The 25,256-nt window shown below is 44.1% G+C and overlaps 1 protein-coding gene across 4 annotated transcripts in view; it reads right to left on the bottom strand.

The window, feature by feature from the left end:
• ATG4C (autophagy related 4C cysteine peptidase) overlaps positions 1-13,103 on the bottom strand; it is a 67,543-nt gene extending 54,440 nt beyond the window's left edge. For 2 of the 4 annotated variants that reach the window (XR_012905897.1, XR_012905898.1), the window contains exons 1-4: positions 12,869-13,101; positions 8,877-9,005; positions 3,235-3,318; positions 2,286-2,519 (exon numbers count right to left, since the gene is read on the bottom strand). Coding sequence is in view for 2 of the 4 variants with exons in the window: in XM_075936146.1 (XP_075792261.1) it covers positions 2,286-2,519; positions 3,235-3,318; positions 8,877-8,952 (394 nt within the window). In the remaining 2 variants the exon portion in view is untranslated. Of the gene's footprint in view, positions 1-2,285; positions 2,520-3,234; positions 3,319-8,876; positions 9,006-12,868 lie in introns of all 4 variants that reach the window. The other 2 variants (XM_075936146.1, XM_006126757.4) reach the window with 2 other exon arrangements.
• Positions 13,104-25,256: the final 12,153 nt, after the last annotated feature.

Raw genomic sequence — 25,256 nt, 5'->3', positions numbered from 1 at the left:
CTGAGCATTGTTAGGTAAGCCAAAAACCAAAAGGATGATAAAACTGAGAAGCTGACTGGCTTGTAGACCTAGTGGTACTGAAACGAACTACAGGTTGAATCTCCCTGGTCCAGCACCCTCGGGAACCAGAGAATTTGCTGGACCAGGGAAGTCAATGCACCATGGACTCTGCTTTTCCTTGTCTGCCCTGCTGCCGACTGGGGTTCTGCTTTCCCCATGGAGAGCTAAGAGGGGGGCTGCTCTGCACTCCACCTGGCGGCCCCACTGCTGCCAGAGAGGATCAACTCTGTGCTCTGCCCAGTAGCCATGCTGCTACCAGGGGTTCTCCCCAGCAGCCCCGCTACCACCCAGAGTGCCACACTCCACTGCTACTCAGGGCTCCACTGCCTTGGTCCCCCACACTCTGGCAACACTTCTGACTCCATGGGGTCACCCCAGTGATACCAGACCAGGGGTGTTGCTGGACTAGGGAAGTCTGGATTACAGTTTCAACTTGTACCATGCAGGAGACATATTTGTATTTACAATCTATCACCTCTTGGTTTTAAAGGACTGGAGAGAGCAAGGGACGAAATATGTTCAAGACCCTGAAAGCAATCTATTTGCCCAATGGACTCTGTGCCTATATAAGAGTAGCTTCAAAGAACAAGGTTAAGATAAGAAAATATAAAGGAAAGCAGAAAGACTTTTCCAAGTCCCACCAGTGAAACAATAGAGAATGATACAGAAAATAGATTAGAGATTTCTGTTAACCCACTCTCATGATACAAGAACTAAAGAAAATTAAAATGTGACATTTAAATCTATTAAATATTTTCCTAACACAGCCCACAATTAGACAACAACACTCATTACACAAGATATCACTGAGATCAAGAACCTAATAGGTCTCTAAAAAGAATTGAACATTTACATGGATAACAAGAACATGCAGTAAAGACGTGTATTTTATTTTTAAGTGAGGTGTTTTTAAATAGACAAACACTCTACTTTGGCCATACATTAACCTCTGGATAATAAGGATTAGGAAGAAATGTTCACTGTCGACAAAACTAACTTCTACAGGGTTTCATGAAGTTTCTTTTGAAGCAGCTAGTACAGTAAAACTCCATTGGTCCGGCATCAAATGCTCCGGCACTCCTGATGGTCCTGCACCATCAGGAACCCGGAAGTGCTCCGGGCAGCCGGACAATTGGAACTGCTTTGCCCTGGCTTCCTGGAGTCAGCTGCTGATCAGTTTCAGCAGCAGCTGACTTGGGGACACCTGGGGCAGAGCAGCTGGGGTGCTGCCGGGTTGGTCCCGCAGCGCCGAAGAGCTGCGGGACCAACCCGGCAGCACCCCAGCTGCTCTGCCCCAGGCGTCCAGATTCAGCTGCTGCTGAAACTGACCAGAGGCTGATTCTGGTCAGCCGCTGGTCAGTTTCAGCAGTGGCTGAATCGGGGACACCTGGGACAGAGCAGCTGGGGTGCTGCCAGGTTGGTCCCGCAGCTCGACTCTGAGATCCAGGTATTAGGTTGGGGGGGAGGGAGGAGGCTAGGAGAGCCTGGCTCTGGGGGAGGGGAAGGGAGGAGACATTAGGTTGAGGGGGCTCGCTCTGGGGGAGGAGGGAGGCATTAGGTTGGGGGGGGCCTGGCTCTGTGGGAGTGGAAGGAGATTGGGTTAGAATGGGGGTATGGGAGTGCCTGGGTGTGGGGGAGAGGAAAGGGTTATTTTGTTTTTTATTTATTCACAAATAAAATCACAAAGTGTATATTAATTTTATATCAATAGATATGTCATGTTTTGTAATTGCATGAATAATTATATCTTTATGCAAAATCTCAGACTTACAAAGTAGCTGAAATTTTCATAGAAGCCTGTTCTATTTGATTAACCATGGTCTATACTTCTTTTATTTCAACAAAACAAGTTATGTATCATATACAAAATGTAGAAGCACCTTAAATTTAAATTACAAATTATATCAAATTAATTTTTAAATTATTTAATATGAGCAAATAATTTTACACATCAAGTTATTGTAATATTATAAAATATACCTAAAACATAATCTATAATAATAAATAACTACGACTTTCCGACAAAGTATATTTTCTTTGGTGGCTCTAGGGTTGCCAGGTGTCCGGGACTGGTGCCTTCTGCCTGGCACCTTTTTTTTTTTTTGCTCGACAAACCATCCGGGAACCCTAGATGGCCCTGAAAACTATCAGTTTTCGTTTGTGCGGAAGCCTTAGTAGGCTTCCAGTTTGACATGCCTGAAATATGATCTACATTTCATGCTCACCTCTGCCAAGAAAATGAAGCACAAGCCCTTGAGCCAGCAGCATCTGGCCAGTTCTCAGTGTACAACCCCAACCACAGTCAGTTGTCAAGGCAGATTCTTTTATTGTAGGAAAATCCTCTCTATAAGTCAACCATATTCTAGAAATAAAATCTTTACGAAACTCTTCTACATTTCCAGAAATTACTTTGTTGACTATATCTAAGTGGGATCCATCTGGAGAGAGTTCACTGGGTTCTGCAAGACAGACACAAATTACAGCTTTGAAATTAACTACCACAGGAGTTTTGTTGATAAAATTAAAACAAAATTATTCTATTAAAATCATAGGTATCTCCTGGGAGACTCCAGTAACTCCTCAGCAACAAGAAGGAAAATCTGAGGAGAGACATAAAAGGTATGTAAGCAGTTGAAACAAAGAATGATTCAGACAACAGCTGTCAATTGAAATGGCCATATTAAGTAAGCAGCTGTTGGTCCTGCTAAATATAATTGGCCAAATCAAGAAAGGCATGCTGGGGAAATAGCTTCCATATGAGGGCAAATTTGCATAGGGAAGAGTTAAAAGGGACAAGGAAATCATCAAGGAAGGTTTTACTTGATGTCGGTATTATCATTTCCTTCTCCCGCACAAGGCTGAGTCTATGCAGTTCCTTTGAAAAACCTCAGTACCCATTTTACAGATTAATAGAGATTATATCAAGCAGAGATTATAGAATTTATGCACAGAATGGATGAAGTCTGATTTGACAATGACTAGATTCTCTGGCCTATGTGCAAACAATGGGATCAACAGGTATGAAGACTGGGAATTTTTCAAACTTAACAGAGAATGTTTTAAATTGTAAACATAAATTCTCTATTAATAAAGGTTTTGGTAGAGGATTAAAAAATACCTTCACAAAGCAGTTCCAAAATGAACTCCAAAAATAATTAAATTCTTTATACTTACCATTTGACTTGAAATGATAACATTTCCCCAGCAAGAAAACAGCAGAATTTCTGCTAAAGTAAGTTTTTGTTTTCTTTACCCAACCTAAAAGAGATAGAAAGTTTGTGTCTGAAATATTCCAAAATATTTCCAGAAAAATGGGATTGTACAACAAGGTGGATAGAAAAAAGAGAGTCGGGTTTTTTTTAAATTTAAATCTTTTTTACATTTTTTAAAAATAATCAATAAAATACTAAATTTCTCATTTAAAAATAACAGTTCAAATTAAATCTTATCACAAACATGCTATATCTATACTTACAGGCTCATAAAAATGAATTAATGGCTCTGGTCTGACCAGCCTAATAACCAGTTCTTGCTTCTTGAAATGGTCATGGCTTCTGGGTGTATAAAGAGACCCTAACTTGGAATATAATGACAAAAATCATTCCATGGGTAAAAAAGGAAAATGTGTCAATTGTAAGCAGTGCAAGAAAATGACGCAGGGCCTAGCTAAAAGAATGAAACATCATAATGAAAACTGCTTATTGGGAGACCATGATGTGGATGTATCTGAAGAACACTATGAATCAACTTGAAATGCATCATTCTTCAAGACTCTCTCAATGCCTTTTAGTATAAGTGTGATTTTAACAAGTATATTTTCAATCTATTAGCTATGCAGGGTGTTGCTAGAAAAAAAAATAGAGTTCATCTTAGCTAATCCTTATGACTTGTTTATAATTAGTTAATGAGGCATAGAATCTTTCACCCAAGTATATGATACAAAAAGCTGCAGTAAGAGAATCTTGAGTTGCTGGTTGCCACTGAGTGTCATTTTCTTATTTATATTACATAATACATGCCTCTTATTTTCGAACATCATTATCATAGACCATAATGGTGATGTCTCAGGTCTATTCCCTATTTTACTTCAGCATAACTCAACTTCCCTAAAGCATACACACAAGCCCATACACTTGTTTTCAATGGGGCTTACTCCAAAATGAAGTGCAGTCCAAGCACAGTTAGTCTTAGTTTTTATGGTAACTTGGAATCAAATCCACATCAAGGTGGAAAAAATGAGAAGTAATTGTACAAGTGTTAAGAACACCATTCATTTAGTGCAGTGGTCTCCAACCTTTTTAAGCACAAGATCACTTTTTGAATTTAAGTCAGTCCAGGATCTACCTCAAAGCCACATACTCCTGCCCCCCGTTTCTCTGAGGCCCTGCCTCTGCCCCACCTCTTTGCTGAGGCTCCACCCTCCTTTCTCTGTGAAGATGGGGTACAGGGAAGGGGGACAGAGTGACATCAGCTGTCTGTGTCTGTCTCTCCCACCCTGTGCAACAAGAAGGAGGCTCCTAGGGGACTGCTCTGAGGCTCTGGGAAGGAGCAACAGGGCAGTGGGAGGAGGGACAGTTGATGTGCTGGCACTTGATAGCCTCCCAGCCAAACCAGTCAGGATCACCTGTCAGAGGCGCCAAGATCTAGCGGTAGATCCTGATTCACTGGTTGATGACCACTGATTTAGTGTTCTGAGGACTTGTCTGTTGGAATTAATAAAACTTGAAAATTAAATAAAAATGTTTGACAGCCAGCAACTCAGGAGACTGTTGCAATTGCAAATGTGAAATATTTATGTAACATTTAAGATTTAGTTTAATAAATATAAGTGCTACTGTGTTTGTTTGTACCATTTAGTTTTCACCGTTACTAATGTACTGAGCTTGACACTGGTAATGAGAATTGTGTACTAATTACCTAAACTAATAAAAGTCAAGGTATCTAAAAAAATTACACAAAGTACATCCTTCTAGAGGTTATAAAATGTGGTACTGAGTTGTAAATTCACATGTTTTAATGATAAGATTTGCACCATTGTTTGAAGAAATGTAAAGTAGTGTAAATGGGAAACTTGATTTAAATCAACCCACCCTGTCACACAAAAAGTCACACAAATTAGCAAGAACATGGAAACATTACAATGGACTTGGAATTATTTTCTAGACTGAATAATACAAACGGGTTCTATTGTCTTAAATATGGAATGGATTCATATTCACAGTTAATGTAACTTATCCCTTGTAAATACATTTATATCCACATAAGATGTTTATGTAGTTTTCAGGTTGTATAGATAAGTAGTGAAATTCACAAGTTAAGTTTGAACTCTGCCTTTTTGCTTAATTTTGTCATATTTTCAATTACTGTGTTAAAATATTCTGGTTAAGTTTCCAACAGCAATACTAAAACAGCCACATGTATATATTTAGTCACAAGTTTAAGGTGTATATTTGAGGGGGGGAAAAGGAATAAAAATATGGATGTGTAAAATGGGTGTTGAACTTCCAACTTTTACATACTCATTGAGAAGTAAAATAGTGTAACACATAGCGGCAGTGGACAGAATTAAGGTTGAATGTTTAATCTTAACTGTTGCACATCCTGACTTCAATTAGTAATGTTAGCAAACATTTTGCACCAACTTCCCAACTGCTGCCACCATTCACTCACAAATAACTCCTGCTGACTTAAGATGGTAATTTTCACCTTAAGTATTGAAGAGACATGGGAAAATTAGGGTAAAGGCTGAACTAGGTTTGGGACGATGCAGGTTAAAAAGCTAACTAATTTGTCTTGACCAAGCTTTGAGGTTTGCCTATTTCTGAACTGTTTTGAGACATAAGAGACAAAAGGTGAAATCCATACCCCATTGACTTTGATGGAGACAGAATATGGTCTCCAGTCTTAACTTTTTAAAAATACACTACTGTGGTGGAGAGACTCCCCCACACTGGCCAGGAAGGGGGTTAAAACAAGCAGCAAAGAGCCTGAGCAGAATCCTGGCCAATCAAGGAGAGGCTTTTAAAAAGCCAATCAGAGGGCAGCTTGCTGGGGCTGCCAGATATAAAAGAAGCTGTCCAACAGGGAGACAGTTAGGTCCTGACCTGGATGGGTAAGAAGACTGTAACGCAGTACTGGGCAGGCTAAGGGGAGCTAAAGGCTCCAGCCTGATACCTGCCAGGCTGCAGGCCTTGTGACAAAAGCCAAATAGGTGCAGGGATTATAAGGAAAGTAGCCTAGGGAACTAGAAGCAGTAAAGAGGAGTAGAGGAGAACAGGCCAAGGCTGCCATCAGAAGGTCCCTGGGCTGAGCCGCAGAATAGTGGGAGGGCCTGGGTCCTCCCCTTGCGCTACACCTTGCTACCAAGGCATGGCCCAAACAGACTGTGGCTTGCCCCAGAGACAGAGGGGCTATGCTTTAGAACCACAGTTGGCCACAGTGGCAGGTGAAATTTGGAAATGCTGTTGCCCGCCCGCCCCTCATCCTGGAAGAGGAGCGTGGCCCATAAATACTATGGCTTGCCCCTGAGAGGCACTAGACTTGGAGGCCACAGATGGCCATAAAGGCAGCAGAAACTAAGAACAGCCAATACAACCCCTGAAATGGGGCAAGAAACCACTGTAGTGGGCATTGTCAGAGGCCAGTGTCCTGAAGAGGATGCTGCTGTATGGGAGTAATGTGGATCCAGAACAAGAGTGTGAATGTGGGAGAAACCAACCAGAAGGAGGCACTCTGTTGACAGAGCTAATTCCCTGGAGCTATCAGCAGGAGGTGCTGCAGAGGTAAGTCCCATCCTGTGATAACTACCAATAAGAACGGCTCACACTGAGGCCTTATCTATGCTTAGAAATTAAACCTAGCTCAGTCACTCAGGGCTGTGCAAAATGTCATGTCCTGAGTTCCATGGCTATGTAGGCCACAAATTCTTCCATCAAGCTAGCTATCACTACTTAGACAGAAGAGCCACTTCCATCAATGTAAGAAGTATCTACTCCACAATCACTACACCCGCATAGCTGCAGCTGTGCTGCTATAGTCCAGAACAGTGGTTCCTAACCGGTGGGCGACGGACCAGTGCCGGGCTGTGGCACATTTTCAGGCCATGCCCAGGAGGCACCACAGAGAGCTCTGATCCTCCGCTCCCCTTCAGTTCTTTTCCTGCAGCTGACATTTTTTATTATTCTTCCCCCTGCTTCCTTTTCCCTGCCAGCAGACAGGCTTTTTTCTGCCCCTCCCATTTGGACCCTTCTCTGCCCCTCCCCTCTGGCCAGCTGAGAGCTCCAGTATCAGCATGCTCCAGCTGGCCAGGGGAAGGCAGAAATGGCACACTGACCTCCCTCCCCCATGCTCTGGCACTGCTGGGCTCAGCCGGGCACCACACAGGCACTGGGAGCTGCACGTTCTAAGCCTGACGTGGAGCTGCAGGCTTTAAGCAGTGAATGCCATGACTCAATTTGCATCCCGTCCCATTTAAACATAGAGCCGCAGGAGCTGGGATTGCATTTCTCGCCGAGCTCCCTGGTCCAGGGCTGTGAGAGGCACCATGGTACAGTGTGAGAACCGGGGAGAAGAGAAGCATATTCACGCTACTCTAAAGCTGCAGATTTATCTATGCTGTAAAATGTAATGCAGGAGTGATCGATAGACAGCCTCAGGTGATAAAATACCCAACTCCCCTCACCCCCATTCAAAGACGGGCAGGGAGCAGCATGGGCGCCTTGCCTAGGCTCCCTTCCACTCTTTTTTCCCTCTCTGTGAGCTTGCATCAGGCTTCTTTTCCCACCTCTCTCTTGTGCACAGGGTTTCGACTGGCTCCTTGCTGTTGAGCGCCTGCAGCTCCCTTGCTGATCCCTTTACTTCTTTCCCTGACCTCTCGCCAGCTGCCTCCCCCCCATCCCCAGCCTCTACCTCTCTTCCTGCTGTCTCCTCTCTCTTGGCTCCAGACTCAAACTGTGCATGTGTCTTGGGGATGAGGGATCCCCGTTTTCTAAGCAGTGCTTTGTCCGTCCCCACCTTGTCTGCTCCTTTATGACAGAGCTGGAATGAGACTGGTGTCAATAGAGGGAGCTGGTTGGGCAGATTAGCAACATCCCAGTGCAAAACAATCAAGATAAAATCCCTGTGTATTGTCCTATTTCTGCTCTGGACTGAGTGTTTGGCTCCTCGCTGGATTTGATGCAGGGTTTGAAAACACCAGTTCATCCTCCTCCTTCTATCATCTCCCATTCTTGCCATGTGACAATCTCACAGTTCCTTGAATGTGGTTTGGGACGGGAGACAAACGTGTATGGCATTTGTGTTGGATAGGGATATGCACGGGGCTCCTCTGGAGGCTGGGCAGAGACAGGAGAGGGGCTGTTTGCAGTGGCTCTGGGAGCCGAGGCTTTGATTTTATGCAAATGAATTTGCATAATGAATATGCAAATAAAATGTTACCAGTCTACCAAAAGTTTGTGAATGGGTTTCCTGGTACATGGTATAAAAATGGTTGGGAACCACTGGTCTAGACATAGCCTGATATTCATAATTTCTCTGTTTTAGAGCCTGCATAAAACTGTCATGTCATCTGTGCTTAGATCAGAAAAAACAGATTGGCATTAAGGCAGTCATTTGAAAAAGCAAATCCTTATTTAAATTGAAAGAGAAGGGTGTTTTTTTCTAGATTGTTTAGTTTGTTAGTAAATTGGTTTCAAAGTCCAAGTTACATTTTTTTATTAATACGAGTACACTTACTGTGTGAAATTCTGGCTCCCCACTGAAGTCAATGGCAAAACTATTGACTTTAATGGAGTTGAATTTTATTAAGTTTCACTTACTGTATTTCATGTTGTGCCATGCAGACATAAACTTGGATTTTAGCTTTTCCACTTCATCTGTCCCTGTGGCCTCCATATTCAAATTCTAGAGAAAAAGCCATCACTGTTGTGCAAGATATTAATTTGTTACTGCAAAAACAAAAAATAAATATAACTGTGGGAATAGAGTATATGTTATATAGCATCACCAGCATGATTAGGTACTTAAACCTAAAATGAAACAATAAAACTTTCAGAATCCTCCACTTCCAGGACTAAAAAACAATCACATGTTCTGTGACTATGTAATAAAAACCATATAATTCCAAATATACAATAAACTCCTGTGCAAAGTTAAATAAAATATCTTCTTTAAGCATGGGGGGAGGCTTGTGTTCCTGGCTCCTTCTGGGCTAGAGCAGCCCTCTGGAGGTGGCAAGCTGCAGTTTAACTTGTTAAGAGTGATGCTTGCTGGCTAGCCAGTTACCAGCTCACATCCCTAATCTAGACCAGTGTTTCTCAATCCTTTTTATTAAGTACCCCTTTTAAAAAAAAATTATAAGTACCTACAGTTTTCAGACACACTTTTTTTCCTACCATTGCAATACATTTGTTTAAACAACTTAATCGTAGCTGGGCAGGCAATGACTTTTTGGGTGTAAAAAAAAAATAATAAAACTTAACAAATTCAGTTTTCTCCAAATTTCAGTTGTTGACGTACCCCCCCCAGACTTCTCTCAAGTACCCCTAAGGGTACTTGTACCACTAGTTGAGAAACACTGATCTAGACCATGCTAGTGTATGTGAATGCACACTCAAGTTTCAATCTGTGGTTAGAGCAGAACATTTATTTTGTTCACATCTGGGATTATGACCACATATAAATAAAAAGACAGAGTATTATTTGTATCTTAAACCAACACTTAATAAATCTGTCTGATTTAGAGTGTGCGTGTATTTACTGATGAGATGATATGAGGATGGGATGGAAGATTAAGGAAGGTACTGAGCTTGTGGGGAAAAAAGATAGACAGTGGTTACTGAAAATAGGCTGTACATGTAACAGAACTGAGACTATTTTGTATGGAAACAATTTGTTATAAAAGATTACAAAGATCTCTAGAAAATATTGACAGAATAAATACTGTTGCAAAATATACATCATTTCTAATAACGTGTGCAGGCAAATTAGTTTCTTTTTTCTTTTGTACAAGAGAATGGGTTTTCATACATACATTTTATGTATTCGGTCTAGTTAAGATTTTAGAAGGTAATCATTTTAGCAATGTTACTAGACTGAATACATAAAATGGTGGGAGTACCCATTATCTTGCAAACTAATTCACTGAATGTTTTTTAAAACTATTTAGAAGATGTCAAAGGGAAACTGAATCTGGAATAAACAAACAAGTATGTGCTGCATTTCTCATTAACATGTTAGAAGCTGCCGCACAAACTGACTCAGCTTTGAAATCCCTCATTTCTTTATAACACATAAAAACTGCATAGTCCCGATTTTTTTCTTCTAAATGGTTTGAGAGAACTGAACAGAACTCCCTGAGTAAGCTGTCCATCAGTACCACTTAACAGGAAAGGTTGCTATTGAGCAATACAGCTGACCAAATTGCACCTGTTTTGCCAACTAATGGCTTCTACATAGAAACCAATAGTTATAAAAGTTCTCTGCCGAATCTCAGGAATGGAATAAACACAAGAATTCTGAAGAGAAACACAAATCTGGTTTTCCCCTAAAAGATGCTAACCGCATTGGCATACTTTTCTTTTTACTCTCAGACATTTATTTTCTATAAATCTTCCTATTGAAAAGAATATTAAGTTCAAATAGCCAAATTTCTTCCATTTTGGGTGAAACATACTGGGCTATTCAGTTCCATGTGGGTAGGAATCAGGAGTGGAGTTATAACAATAAAAGGTCATCTTATTTGTCAGCTGAAGAAGTAGGTTGTGCCCACAAAGCTCATACTATCTATCTATATTTTTAGTTAGTCTCTAAGGTGCTACAGGACCATTGTTGTTTAAGTTTTTTTTAGTTACAGATGAACACAACTACCCCTCTGATACAATAATAGGTCAATGTGAGAAGAGAATTAAGTTCAACAGATACTGGTTGCTGGAAGCACCCTCTAAAATCTAAAGCTTTTGTTCACTAAAGGTTTATTATAAATTTGAGAAATTGTCTAATAAAGACATATTAACAGGGCTCCACAAAGTGTAATCTACTCGCCTGTAGCGAGTAGATTACAACCAAGAAAAGCTGGGCTCAGGCGATCTGCGCATGCGCAGAACGATCTGCACATGCGCAGATCGCCGGACAGTGCAGCTGGCGAGCGGGGCTCACCGCAGCTCGGCAAGCCCTGCATATTAATATAATCCTACAATAGAGTGCCAGAAGGTACCATACACAAAATTCTCTGACTTATCAGGCTCCTAGGTATTGTGGAAAGTTTTCTTTACAGACTTTTTACTAACAGCCAATTAGCCACAAAAGAGCAAGCTCTAACCCACTCTTCTTTATGCATCATGAGCGAAGTGCTAGAGAAATTCTGAATTCCAAGATTTTTATTGCTGGTGATGTGAGGGGAAAAAAACCACCCTGTTTGTTTTTCAGGAAAGAGATTGCACTTGCAGTAATGACAGTGTGCAACATTCATATTGAAGTAATTGACAGAGACTAAATATGGAAAGCCTAGAAATCATTTTTACAGTCACTTTTTTTTTCTAAGCAAAATCACACATTCAGTCAACAAATTACATTCTGATAAATGTAAAGGCTATTTCAGAACAGTATCCTTGAAGAGAACAAGCTTTTATCTCAGACAAAGATAGAACATTTTACCCATTCAGGACTATAAAGGAACTTTTATACCCGTATAACTGTCCATATGCGAGGAGTCCTGTGGCACTTTAAAGACTAACAGATTTATTTGAGCTTAAGCTTTTGTGGGCAAAAACTCACTTCAACAGGTACAGGATTCCTCACTGTTTTTTGTGGATAGAGACTAACACAGCTACTTGTGTCCATATTACAGTTTTTACTTCTATAACTAGGTTGGGAAAAACAATAATAAAATATTAATGTGGTAGCATAGGATGGTCTAAGCCAAGGTACACCCTGTAGGCAGTTGGCTGTGGGCACAGGCACTTTGCAGCGAGTGATTGCCAGTGACAAACTAGGGTGATTGCCAGTGATATCTCTAACAAACAGTTATACCAATACAACTTTTAAGGGCAGACCAACCCTTACCTTGTAAATGCTTCACATTAGACAGTTCAGTACAATACCCTAATCAAGATCTGGACCCGCACAACATTGTCCAGCTCTTGATGAGATCTCAAGTGTTACCATAATAAACACTAAATCTGTGATTGTTTTCAGAATTGCGTTACTAGGCATTGTTAGGAACGGACATTTGATTGATTATTAATCCTAGCCTAGCTAGTCTCGAGGATTCCTAAATAGCTTGTTTTCCAAAGAAGAAATGTGAATGTATGGAAGAGCAGCTTAAATTACATTAACAAGGTTGAATGGATTTATACAGCACCAGTGAATCTATTGTTGCTGGTTGTACGGTGGTGAAAGGGATATTCCTAGTCCTGCCTCACTCAGTGCAATCCAAGAGAGGATTGCTGGCTTCCCTGGCTGGAGAAGCATGTTAAGATTTTAACCTGGTCCCCGTGCTCCAAAACTGCAACAGACAGGAAGGTGCATGCCTCTCACTAAGCATCCCCGCTCTGCCTCCCGCAGCGCCTGGGCTGGGGGGACAGAACAAGCCCTGGAGGCGCTTCCCCTGTTGTGTAGCAGGTCACTGGGGCAAGACCTTTAAGAATCTCCAAGGGACACCCCCCCCCCGCAAGGGGTCACAGAGGAACCCGCCCCACAGGGGGTGGGGGAGGGCTTGGGAGCCCCCTAAACTCCTCCCACAGACCCGCCCCGTTGGAAGTGGCTTCCCCCTGTCCGCCCGCGGGACACTCGCGCCATCCCCGTCCCCTACCTCCAGCCTCCGGGGGGAAGAGTGGGCCAGCACGGGATGAGAACGGGGGAGGGGCGCCCATCCCGCACAGACTCCGCAACCTCCCGGCTCTGCCCGCTGGCCCCTCGCAGCCGCCGTACAGCTCAAGGAGGAGAAGCAGGAGCCGTTAGGGGCCAATGCTACGGAGCCTCCACTTCCGGCCGCCGGTCACGGGATGCCTTCCACCGCTGGACGCGCCAGAAACTACAAGTCCCAGCATGCCCCGCTGCCGGCAAGGCGAGGCTGCGCGTGCGCGACAGGCGTACACTCTCTCTCTCTCTCTCTCTCTGGGATCCGCCCCTCTTGTGGCGCTAGGAGGGGAAAGTTCTATGCTCCCCCCCCCCCCCCCTTGCCTCGTGGCCGGAAGGCACCGCCCCGAGAGAGAGAGGGCCTTAGTAACCCCGGAGCACGCGACGCTCTGAATGCAGTGAGGGTAGAGGTTCGATTCTCAGCGCTGGCAGGGGCTGTCCCCGTTCATTGCCCTTGCTGGCTGCCTTCCCTACTTATCCATCTCCTGCTAGGGAGCAGCCAGTCATCATAACACCTGGTTCCTGCATAGTCATGGGGAGAGATCAATGCTCTTTGCAAAGGCACTGGGTTTTGTTTTAGCCATGGGCAACCCAGGCACAGGAGAGAGAAGTGACTTGCACAGCAGGTGCATTGCAAAGCTAGGACTTACTGCAGAGTACAACTCTGGTCATGTGAAGACGTGGGCCACGAAAGCTCATGATATCCTCCACGGCTTATTCAAAGTAGGAATAAGATCCTCCGGAAAAGGGCGCTTTTTCCGGAGGATCGGGGCCAGTGTAGACGCTCTTTTCCGGCTTTTTTAAAAGCCGGAAAAAAGCGGCGGACATTTTTATTTAAATGCTGCGGGGGATATTTAAATCCCCCGCGGATTTCCCTATTACGGCTTCTGAAATTAACATGCCCCTTCCGGAAAAGGGGCCAGTGTAGACGTAGCCCACATGTTTTGTTAGTCTAGAACACTGGTCTCCAACCTTTTCACACCCAAGATCACTTTTTAAAATGACAGAACAAGCCAAGATCTACCGCCCCACGCCTTCCTTGAAGCTCCGCCCTCTCTAGTCTCCTCCTCCTGCAATCTAGCCATAAACTTGCTAGGTTGAGACAGGATGTGTAGGGTCTGGGGTGGGAATGTGGGATTTGGGTGTGGGAAGGAGTGAGAAGTGCAAGCTCTGGGAGGAAATCTGGATGCAGGAGAAGATGGAGAAGGGGCACTGGCTCAAGGAGAGGGCACCAGGCTGGGCAGTGTTGGGGTCAGATGTAGGGTTAGGGTACTAAGCAAGCCACAGACTTCTGGATGTGAGGGTTCAGGAATTTGGGTTGGGGTATGTGAGGGGCTCAGGGCAGGGGGTTCCAGTGTATGATAGGCTCAGATGTAGGGTCTGGGGGAAAGGAGAGCTCAGGAGTGTTATTATGCCTTGGCCAGATGGGGGCTTGGCCCCAATTTGGGGTTTGTTGGCCAGGCTTCATTTTTAAATAAAATACTGTGTCAAACAAAAAGTTTCTGCATTATCTTTATTTCTGAGAAAGGCAGGGAACCTGTCTTGAGTCAGGGGTCACTGACCCAAGAAAAGTCAGTTGGAGCCACACAAGTGAGATGCAAAAAAACCCTCCTCCACCCCACCCCCCAAGCTTCACTAATGTGGCCCCAACTGTGTTAGTGGGAACAGAGGGCATAGTACTGGGGAAGGGTGCTAGTAGGTGCTTTGGCAGGGGACAGGGTGCCAGTGGGGACAGAGTTCTGTGACTTGGGACAGGGGAATGAGGACAGAGTTCGGGGAGTGGGGAGGGGAATGGGGACAGAGTTCTATAGCTGGGGACAGGAGAGTGGGCATGGGGGCAGAGTTCAGGGAATGGGGAAGGGGACAGAGTTCGGGGAGTGGGGATGCGGATGGGGTGAGGACAGTTCTCTAGCTGGGGACAGGAATGGAGACAGAGTTCAGTGGGTGGGGACAGAGTTTGGGGATGGGACACAGTTCTGTAGTTGGGGATGGGAGTGGGGACAGAGTTCTGTGGCTGTGGAGAGGGAATGGGAGAGAGGGAAGGTCAGGGGCTGGAATCAGGCAAGTCGTGGGCTGCATCCAGCCTCCAGGCCTGAGGTTCCCCACCCCTTTTCTAGAATGAGCTCTTGCAGAAGGGGCAAAAAAATATATCTTGTTCTATGTTGCAACACTATTTGTAACAGATGAGCGGGGCAGAAGGAAGCAATGCAGAGGAAGTTCAAAAAATCAAAAGACAGGACAATCAACAATATAATATTTTTTTTAATTGCTGACAATTTTGGCCCAACTCATGGTTTTTGGGCATCTAACTCAGAAGTTCCTAGCCCTGTCTGTGGCCCAATGTTGGGGCAAGCTCTGGGGGTGGCGCTAGTTCTGGGGGGCTTTGTGGATACGGGGCTCTACAAGGTGAGGAGCTGGCACTGGGGCATTCTGGGGACAGGGCTAATATTTGGGTTTGGCACAAGGGTTATGGAGGGGCTTGGAGCAGTGGTGTTCTGGAAGTAGGAGGCTGGCACTGGGGGGGGTTGGTGGTGGGGGCTTTATGGGGCAGAGGGCTGGCACTGCGGTGTTTGGATTGGGGAGCTGGCCCTGAGGTGCTCTGAGGGTAGGAGGCTGGCAGGAGGCTGGATGCAGGGGACTCCGGGGTCAGTGGCTGGCGCTGGGGGGTAGTGGAGAGATGGTGGGCTCTAGGGGTTATGGCTGGCACTGGAAGGTTCTGGGGCATACCCAAGCCCCGGGCCTCAGAACTGCCTCAGACAGCTTCAGCTTCAGCAGCTGCCTGCCACATGGTGACTTCCAGAGCTGAAGCCGGCTGTTCATGGCAGCTCTGGGGACTGGGGCTTTTGGTGGACCAGAAACATTTATTTGTATATTCATTATGTGAATCAAATATTACCAGTCCACCAAAGTTTGTGAATGGGTTTTCTGGTCCGTGGTATAAAAAAGGTTGGGAACCACTGATCTAACTCATTGCAAAATGATAGGAAGTGAAAATCTTCGGTGACCTGTAACTCAAGACAGAGTCATATCAAAAGTGGAAATAAGGTTGAATTACAATGGATCAATATAAGTCTCTCTCTCTCTCTCTTTCTCACATGTGTGTGCATCATGTAGGGACAAAAATAGGCCAGGGTGAAAACTTTTTATAATACATTAGAAGCAAGAAGAAGACTAAGAACAGGGTAAGCCAATTACTCGATGAGAAGGAAAAGACAATAAGTGAAAAAGCAGCAATGGCCAGAGGTGAAAGTAAGCCAGGGTGGCACGCTCTGCCCTGATATCACCCTCCCTCTCCCAAGCCTGACTCCTGCATACCCCATACTCTTAACCCTGACTCCTATACCCTCCGTATTTTCAGCCCCCTGCCCTGAGCTCCTCCTGACCTCCAAGCACCTGCCCCCTGACTCCTGCTACCCCTATCCTTTCCCTTGGCACAGAGCACCCCCCACTTCACCCCATGCTTAAATTTCTTACAGGTATTGTTGTATCGCCCCCACCTCCTGACCTGAAGCCCCCCCAGGGGATGTGACACACTAGTACCTGTAAGAAACTCAAGTTACTTTTACCCCGGCATTGGTCAAAATGTTAAATGCCATTTTTGTTTCAGTTTTACCAAAAAGGTCAGCAGTGTTTGGACAACTAACATCCATGTAAATGGAGTAGAATCTAAAGGTAAAATGGCAAAAGAACAAGAATTCCTTAAGAGAGTTAAAAAGCTTCAGATTGGCAGGGTTTCTGAAATATGTCCTAGAATACTTAAGGATGTGCCTGAAGAGATCTCTGTTCCATGAGCCATTATCTTTGAGAACTCATGGAGGACAGGAGAGACCTCCAAGGACTGTCAAAAGTTTAGTATCTATCTACAAAAAGGGGAATAAGGACAACCCAGGAAATTATAGACCAGTCAAGTTAACATCAGTATTTGTAAATACTATGGAGAAAATAATCAACTATCAATTTGTAAGTACCTAGAGGGAAAATAAGATAATAAGTAACAGCCACTATGTATTTATAAAGAACAAATCATGTCAAATAAATCTAATATCCTTTATTGACAGGTAACAAGCCTTGTGGATGGGGAGAAGTAGTAGATGTGATATATCTCAACTTCAGTGAGACTTTTGATGCTGTTTCATACAATCTTCTCATAAATAAATGAGAAATAAAGCCTAGACAAAACTGCAAAACTTCTGGTTGGAAAAGCACGCTCAGAGAATGGAGATCTAGCCTGTATCTGATTCTATACAATATCTTAATTTGGATAATGGCATAGAAAGAACATTTAGAAAGTTTGAACAATACCAAGTTTGTAACAATACTGCAAGTCCTGTGGATTAGAGAAAAGACCGTGCAGGATTAGAATGCACAATGATCTTCACAAACTGGAGAAAGGGTCTGAAATAAATATGATTATATGTAATAAGGCCATTGCAAAGTACTTCTTTTAGGAAGGAATAATCAATTGCACAAATACAAAATGGGAAATAACTGCATAGGAAGGAATATTGCAGGTAAGGATTCTATGAATTTACTAACATATCATATATATATATAGTAGCCCAATGTCATGACTCTGTAATGCTGTAGTGTTTGGTGTTGTCTCTGGGGGGCGCTGTTGCGCCACTCAGCCAGGCCGACATGGGGGAGCAAGAGAGAGGGGGAGGCAGGAGGAGGAGGAGGAGGAGAGAGAGAGAGAGAGAGAGAGAGAGACCGGAGGCTCAGGAGAGAAGGCCAATGTGAAGGCTCAGGAGAGAAGGCCGACCTGAAAATCCCGTCTTATGGCGAGCTAATTGGCGAGTGAACAAAGAGTTGTTCAATGTATCAAAATGACTGTTCCCTCACCTGACATTGGTTGCTGCACCTCCCTACAACAATGAAGTCTAATAACTATGTCTTGATTTGATAGGACACATAACATGCCATCTTATATAAACTGTAAATCCCTAGGACACCCAGATTATGAGAATGAAAACATGTATTTTTTGCTTTGTGCAGCCATCAGATCATGCAAAAAAAGGCTTTGATTACAAAATAACGACACATCGCCACTGTAAATAACAATATATGTGGAATTACTTTGCTTCACAGTAGGACTCTCGATTAATTGCTGTTAACTCACACAATTAACTCAAAATTAAGTGCACTTATTTGCCGTTTTAATTACAGTCTTTAAAATAGAGTATCGGTTGAAATTTATAAAATATTTGTGGATGTTTTTCTACATTTTCAAATATATTGATTTCAATTACAACACAATACGAAGTGTTCAGTGCTCATTTTATATTGTTATTTTTATTACAAATATTTGCTCTATAACATGATAAAAGAAACTGTATCTTTCAATTAATCCCAGACACACATCATTCAATTCATTTTAGACACTTTGTAATGCCATTTCTTTACCATGAAATTGCAACCTACAAATGTAGGGTTTTTTTGTTACATAACTGCAGTCTAAAATAAAACAACATAAAACTTTAGAGCTTACAAGTCCACTCAATCCAAAGGTGTACTTCTGTAGCAGATGCAGGAGTTTAGCAGTTCTTCCATCCCCACTGTTCTAATGTCAACACCTTTCTCTCCTAGTATCATGGGGACCAAGACAGAAGTAGGGGCTTGGAATCCTTCTCTGTGTTTGCATTACCTTGCTGGCCACTGAGATCATGACCTTCTCCAGAGAGGAATCGCAATCCCATTGTGGGCCTCCCCTGTTGGGAATCACTGGCTTAGAAAGAAGTTTGCTTTGCATCACAGCTCTCTTAGTGGGTGGTTTTCTTTTGTATTGTTTTGATGGGAGAAGGTTGGGAGAGGTAAAGAACACCTTGCTCTATCTAAACTTCTCCATCTTCAGGGCTTACCTGAGCCTAATAGTTACTGCCAGGGATAGGAACCATAGGTTCTGTTCCCAGCTCTGCCACTGTCTTGCTGAATCACTTACCTTCCTGTGTCTTGTCTTTCAAAGGGGCAAGGTAGGTTTGAGAAATGTAATGAGAACACAAAACATTCAGAGATCCTTATTATCCAGTCTACTTTGCTTATGTATAGTCTGTTCATTTGAATGGAGCTGCTTGCATGAGTTATGTGACAAGATTTGGCCCTCATGAATTTTAAAGGTTTCATCTAGTTGTCAGTAGATGGCTCTCTTAATTTGCAGTGCAATATTTACATTTTTTGGTGGTTTGGGTTGTGTTTTCTTTAGGAACTTTGTGTAAGAACACTACAAGAAGCAGTAATAGCAGACAGATAGGCTATTAAAGCAAATATCAATTATTATTATTTAACACTTTTCCTAACTGGTGTTTTCATAATGCTTTGAAAGTAATATAAGAGACTTTTTATACTGTTTTGCAAGAGCTAGACAGCATTGGTAATAACTCTGATGTCTCATCATTATATCAGCAGAATATCACTCATCTAATATGATGAGAACAAAGTAAAAATTCTCTTAATAGTTTAGATAAAGATAAAATTTAGTCACTTATTTTCAAAGATGTATCAGGCTAGTGAACAGATGCTTCAGTGAATAGACTGAGTGACTTCCCTTCCATCTCCCTACACCTGTGTGCAGAAGGCCTTCAGTGCAATAGAACTGGTGCAGTGTCATAAATACATGGATACTTTTAAATATAGTCAATCTGTGAACTTTTGGTATAGACACATGCTTAACTATGATTCTCAGGGTATGTCTGGACTACATGGCTGCGTTGATGGAGCCATGTAGATTAGTTTACTAGACATAGGAAAATGAAGCGTCGATTTAAATAATCACTGCTTCATTTACATCAAAATGGCTGCCGCGCTGTGCCGATCAGCTGTTTGGCGGCACAGCGGGGTAGTCTGGACACTCTGTGGTCAACAAGGGAAGTCCTTGTTGACTGCCCCGGTAAACCTCATTCCACGAGGGCTTTCCTTGTCGACCGCGGAGTGTCCAGACTACCGCGCTGTGCCGCTAAACATCTGATCGGCACAGCGCAGCAGCCATTTTGATGTAAATGAAGCGGTGATTATTTAAATCACCGCCTTATTTTCCTATGTCTAGAAATGTAATCTACATGGCTCCATCGACAGAGCCATGTAGTCTAGACATACCCTCAGATATGTAGATTTCCTTGGTAATTTCAACTGATCTGTGTGTATACAAAATTTGTATCTACATCCATATTCTGTATCCACAAAAATAAGCCATATATGTCTGCATTGACATCCACAGATGTGGATACACACCGATTGATAGATATCAATCTGCGAATATGCAGGGTTCTAGCAATAAAATTTGTATCCACATCTGCATCCATATTTTAAAAATGAGCTGTGGATATTTGTGGATATAAAGCGGATATCTGCAGAATTTAAGGGCTCTAGTCACTCCTTAAATTTGTTGTTGCTAAATCTCCATCAGAGAAGTTTGGATTTCCCCTATGCAGCATTTTAGCCCTTGCTGTCATGAATTGATAGTTTTCTCCCACTCGCAAGATCAGCAGAGCAGTTAAAGAAGATATGTGGACATTTAAAAAAAAATATTATGGGCAAAAATAACTGGGATCCGTCAGGCTTTATAGTGTCCCTCAAAGTTGCTGCATTTGGTCTAGAATAGATATTGAAGCACATTTGTACAAAGGTAACATTAACATTGTTACCCCCAAACAATGTAAGTGTTACCTCTTTTATCACATTCCAAGTTATTCTTGTCTATGAAATGGTGCCTGACAGGAAGAGATACTGCTATAACAGTTTCTTTCTTCTTACCTTTCTCTCTCCTGTTTCTTCTGCTCCTTTTCATTCCTGTACTACTTTCTCCTTTTTTCTATCCTCTTCTTCTTGTTCCTTTTAATTATGAAATAAGTTATATTGTGGCAGTCCCCAAAGGCCCTAGTCACAATTGGGGCTTTATTGTGGTAAGCATTATATAAATGCCTAGGAGACAGGAAAAAAAACCTGAAAAGCTTACTTTTCTTGGTTTCTTTTTGTCACCTGTCTCCTTCCTATTTTCCTATTCCTCCTTTCTCTAATGTTCTCTCTCTTTATCCTAGTCCCTGAGGGTATGTCTACACAGCAAAGTTATTTCGAAATAACAGCCATTACACAGCCAAACCGCTATTTCGAAATTATTTGAAATAGTGGAGGGCTTATTTTGAAATTGGTAAACCTCATTCCATGATGAATAGCGGCAATTTCAAAATTGCTATTTCGAAATAAGCGCTGTGTAGATGTTTATTTCAAAATAGGGGGCTTCCAGCCCTTCCCAGGGTGCCCTGGTGGCCACTCTGGGCACAACCAAGAAAACTCCTCTCCCTCCCCACCCCCACGGAGACCTTAAAGGGGTAGACTCTGGCCACAGTGCCTGTGCCAGCTCCAAGCCTGCCAGCCCAGAGTCAGCAGTTGCTGCACCTAACCCAGTGGCCTCAGCATGAGCCAGGTGGCCAGTGCCAGCCAGCCCTCCACTGCTCCCTAGGACCAGTCTGCCAGTTCCCAGGAGCCTGCCAGGGGCTGGAAAAGGCAGGCGCCTGCCTGGTCCACTGCAGAGATCAGGGACCTAATTCAGGTTTGTGGGATGCCTTCAACGTCCATGATCTCCGCACTAAATGGAGGAACACAACTATGGAGGAACACAAGGCCACATGTGAACCCAGGAGCAGGTTTGCATGAAAATAAAGGAGCTGCGGCAGGCGTATGCCAGGGCCACAGGGTGCAGCTCCCAACCAGGGGCAGACCCAGAGCCAAGCCCCAATTTTGATGCTGTGGACCGCATCCTGGGGGGGGCAGGATGGTCTGTGCCCCCCAGGTGGTCATTGACCCTGGGGCAGAGCTTGCTGCCTCTTGCTGCTCCAGCCCCTGCTGCTTCCCCAGCTACTGCTCCTCCTGCCACGCCTTCTCCCCCTCCTGCTTCTCCCTCCACACCCTCCCACGCCCCCAGGGACGCCGAGGCCCCCGCGCCCGCTGTGCTGGGAGATAGTTGGGCCGGCAAGACCCCCAACCCTGAGCTTCTCCTCTGCCTTCCTCCCCTTGCCTCCCCCAGCCAGCTTCCTCCTCCCAGGTTTCCCCCTCCCCTCTCCCACCCTCTCTTCTCCCCTCTCCCACCTTCTTTCCCCAGTCTCACCTCAGTTTCAATCTCCTCCACCCCAGTTTTGTTCAATAAAGAGGCTTTGTTGTAATGAACACGTGTCTTTTATTGTACAGCAGGAAGGGGGGATTAGGGAGGGAGAAGTGGAAGGACGTGAGGGAGGAATGAGGCACAAGCCACCAGTGGGGCACACCAGGGAGACTGTTACTGCCTGCAGAACTTGCTGCCAGGCACACAGCAACATGTCCAGCAGAAGCACCAGAGTGCCCCGGGGCAGCACCGGCTCCATGCTGCATAGTGCTGTGGTGTTCTGAGTGAGGGGAACCAGAGCATGTAGAGAAAAAAATGCTTTGCTGTCCCTCAGCAAGGTAGGCAAGCAACCAGGGAAACCTTAGAACCGGCTGTCCGGGGAGGTCTCTTTAAGCACGGGTCTCAGATAACTTGTGTGGCTGCTGCCTGAGGCTAACTCCTGACCTGATGCCCTGCCAGAACTGGTTACGGCCTTAAATGTGATTCAGCGTCCTTTCAGTATGGATGCGTTATTTTAAAATAGCAAAATGCTATTTCAAATTGCATTTTGTGTCTAGATGCGTTATTTTGAAATAGGCTATGAATAACATGAAATAAGATACTTTGAAATAATGCTGTAGTGTAGACATATCCTGACTCTGTTTCACCTCAAGCCCTCTCGTCTCTGCAACAATCTAATCTCAACTCATCTCACAGCCTCTTAGTAGGGATGTTAAGTAGCAATGAATTTGCTAGTCGAGTAGTCGATGGAATTTCCATCGACTGCTCAACTAGTCAATAAGCTCTTCCATGTTCCGCCTTTGAAATGCATAAGAGCCCCAGTGGAACGCTGCGTGGAGCCCAGGGCCAGAGGGAAGTCCCGCTAACTCCAGGCTTTATGCGGGTGCTTCCATTCTGAAATGCACAAGAGCTCCCGCTGGGGACTCTTGTACATTTCAAAGTTGGCATGAGGCTTGGAGTCCCTAGCTGATCCCGTGCTCCTGCTTTGAAATGCAATGAGGAGCCTGATACTGGGCTTCCCATGGCATTCAAAGTGGCAGCGCCACACGAAGCAGCTGACCCCACGCTGTGCGCGGTACTGCCGCTTTTAAGTACCCTTCTCTTTTCCCCCCGCTCCCCTTGCTGCCTCCCCCTCTCCTTGCTATCCCTACCCTGTACTAAAGTCACTTTTGGATAGTGTTGCACCCTGGGCTTGTCAAAAATCCCAGCCCCCTCACAGCAAAAGTCTTGTTAGTCGGAAAAGGTTATTAATATAGTGCTGGGGCAGGCAAAATACTGCCTGTAGCCTGCATTTGGCATGCCAAACGTTTGGATTCAGCTTGCTGTGGCTCAGCGAGGTCCTTGGTGGTTTCTGGACAACGGGAGGCTGCAAGGGTGGTGCTGTGCATGGCGGCAGGAGTGGGACTGGGAGTGGGAGTACGCTGTGCAGAGACACTTGTGCTGGCCCCTGGTCGCTTTGACCAGCCAGGGAGCCTGTCTGAGGACCCACTGGGCTGCCTACGGTAAGTGTCTCCCAGCCTCAGCCTGCACCTGGCACCTCGGGCACCCCAGGGTGATCTGCAGTGCACAGCGCTGTTTCTTCTGTGCAACAAGTGTTCCCAGATTAGGGACACTCAGAGTATGGAGATTCATGTGTATTATTGTTACACCTGCCTTTTCCTATGGAAAGCCATGGGTCAGATAGAGTTTGTAATTAGAAGGTTTCTAACAATCAGAGGAGCGAGGTTCTGGAACAGTAGGTCTAATGGAGACAACTTAGTTTTAAAATGTGAGTTGGATAAATTTATGAATGGGATTATATGATGGGGCTGTGTGCAATTAGCAGGAGCTGAACTTGATGTCTCAGTAGAACCCTCTCAGTATGACATCCTTAAGTGTTTCCCATTGTGTCCAGGCTTCACCCTTCTTAATCCTGTGCCATCCTTATTAAGAACATTTGTCCTTGTGACCATAGAACTGGGCTGTTTTAATACCCTCTTGATAAGATTCTAGTAATGCTTGTTCATTGCTGGAGTCTAGTGCAGAATATCAAAGCTTGTTTGCTCAATCAGCACTCTTTAAACTAGAGGCCCATAAAGTGAATTAACTTGAAGTTTCTATTTACATTCCAGCTATAAACAGAATCAGGAACTCTATTTACACTAAGGCTGTGTCCAGACTCCATGCCTCCTTCGACGGAGGCATGTAGATTAGCCACATCGGAAGAGGGAAATGAAGCCGCGATTAAAATAATCGCGGCTTCATTTAAATTTAAATGGCTGCCCCGCTCTGCCGATCAGCTGTTTGTCGGCAGATCGGGAGAGTCTGGACGCGATGCCCCGACAAAGAAGCCTTTCTTCATCGACACAGGTAAACCTGGTTTCACGAGGCTTACCTGTGTCGATGAAGAAAGGCTTCTTTGTCGGGGCATCGCGTCCAGACTCTCCCGATCTGCCGACAAACAGCTGATCGGCAGATCGGGGCAGCCATTTAAATTTAAATGAAGCCGCGATTATTTTAATCGCGGCTTCATTTCCCTCTTCCGATGTGGCTAATCTACATGCCTCCGTCGAAGGAGGCATGGAGTCTGGACACAGCCTAAGGGTTTTCCTTTAATTTGATTATAATTTAGATAAAAGATGTACAGGTTGAACCTCTCTATTCTAGCACCCTGGGGATCTCACAAGTGCCGAACCAGAGAATTTGCCAAACCATAGGAGGTCAATATTGTTTAGCAGCATTACCAACATTTTCATTGCTTACTGGGCTCTTAGAAGACATTTAGCGCAGTGTTTCTCAACTTTTTTTTATAAAGTACCCCTTTAAAAAAAAAGTTATAAGTAACCCCAGTACCTTCAGTTTTCAGACACACAATTTTTTTTTCTACCATTGCAACTCATTTGTTTAAAAACGTAATCACAGCAGGTGGGCGATGAAATTTTTGGACATAAAAAGTACAAAAATAATAAAGTGCTTTAAAAACTTAAAACAAAAATTCAGTTTTCTCCAAATTTCAGTTGTGTTGATGTATCCCCCAGACTTCTCTCGCATACTCCTAAAGGTACTCGTACCACTGGTTAAGAAACACTGAGGGTATGTCTACACTACCACCCTAGTTCGAACTAGGGTGGTTAATGTAGGCAACCGAAGTTGCAAATGAAGCCCGGGATTTGAATTTCCTGGGCTTTATTTGCATATTGCCGGGGGCTGCCATTTTTAAATGTCCGCTAGTTTGGACTCCGTGCCCGCAGCTACACGCGGAGTAACTGTA

Source organism: Pelodiscus sinensis, chromosome 9, assembly GCF_049634645.1.
Source record: "Pelodiscus sinensis isolate JC-2024 chromosome 9, ASM4963464v1, whole genome shotgun sequence".
Lineage (NCBI taxonomy): Eukaryota > Metazoa > Chordata > Testudines > Trionychidae > Pelodiscus > Pelodiscus sinensis.
Note: the sequence above shows the minus strand (reverse complement) of the source record. Positions and strands in the feature narration are given on the sequence as shown.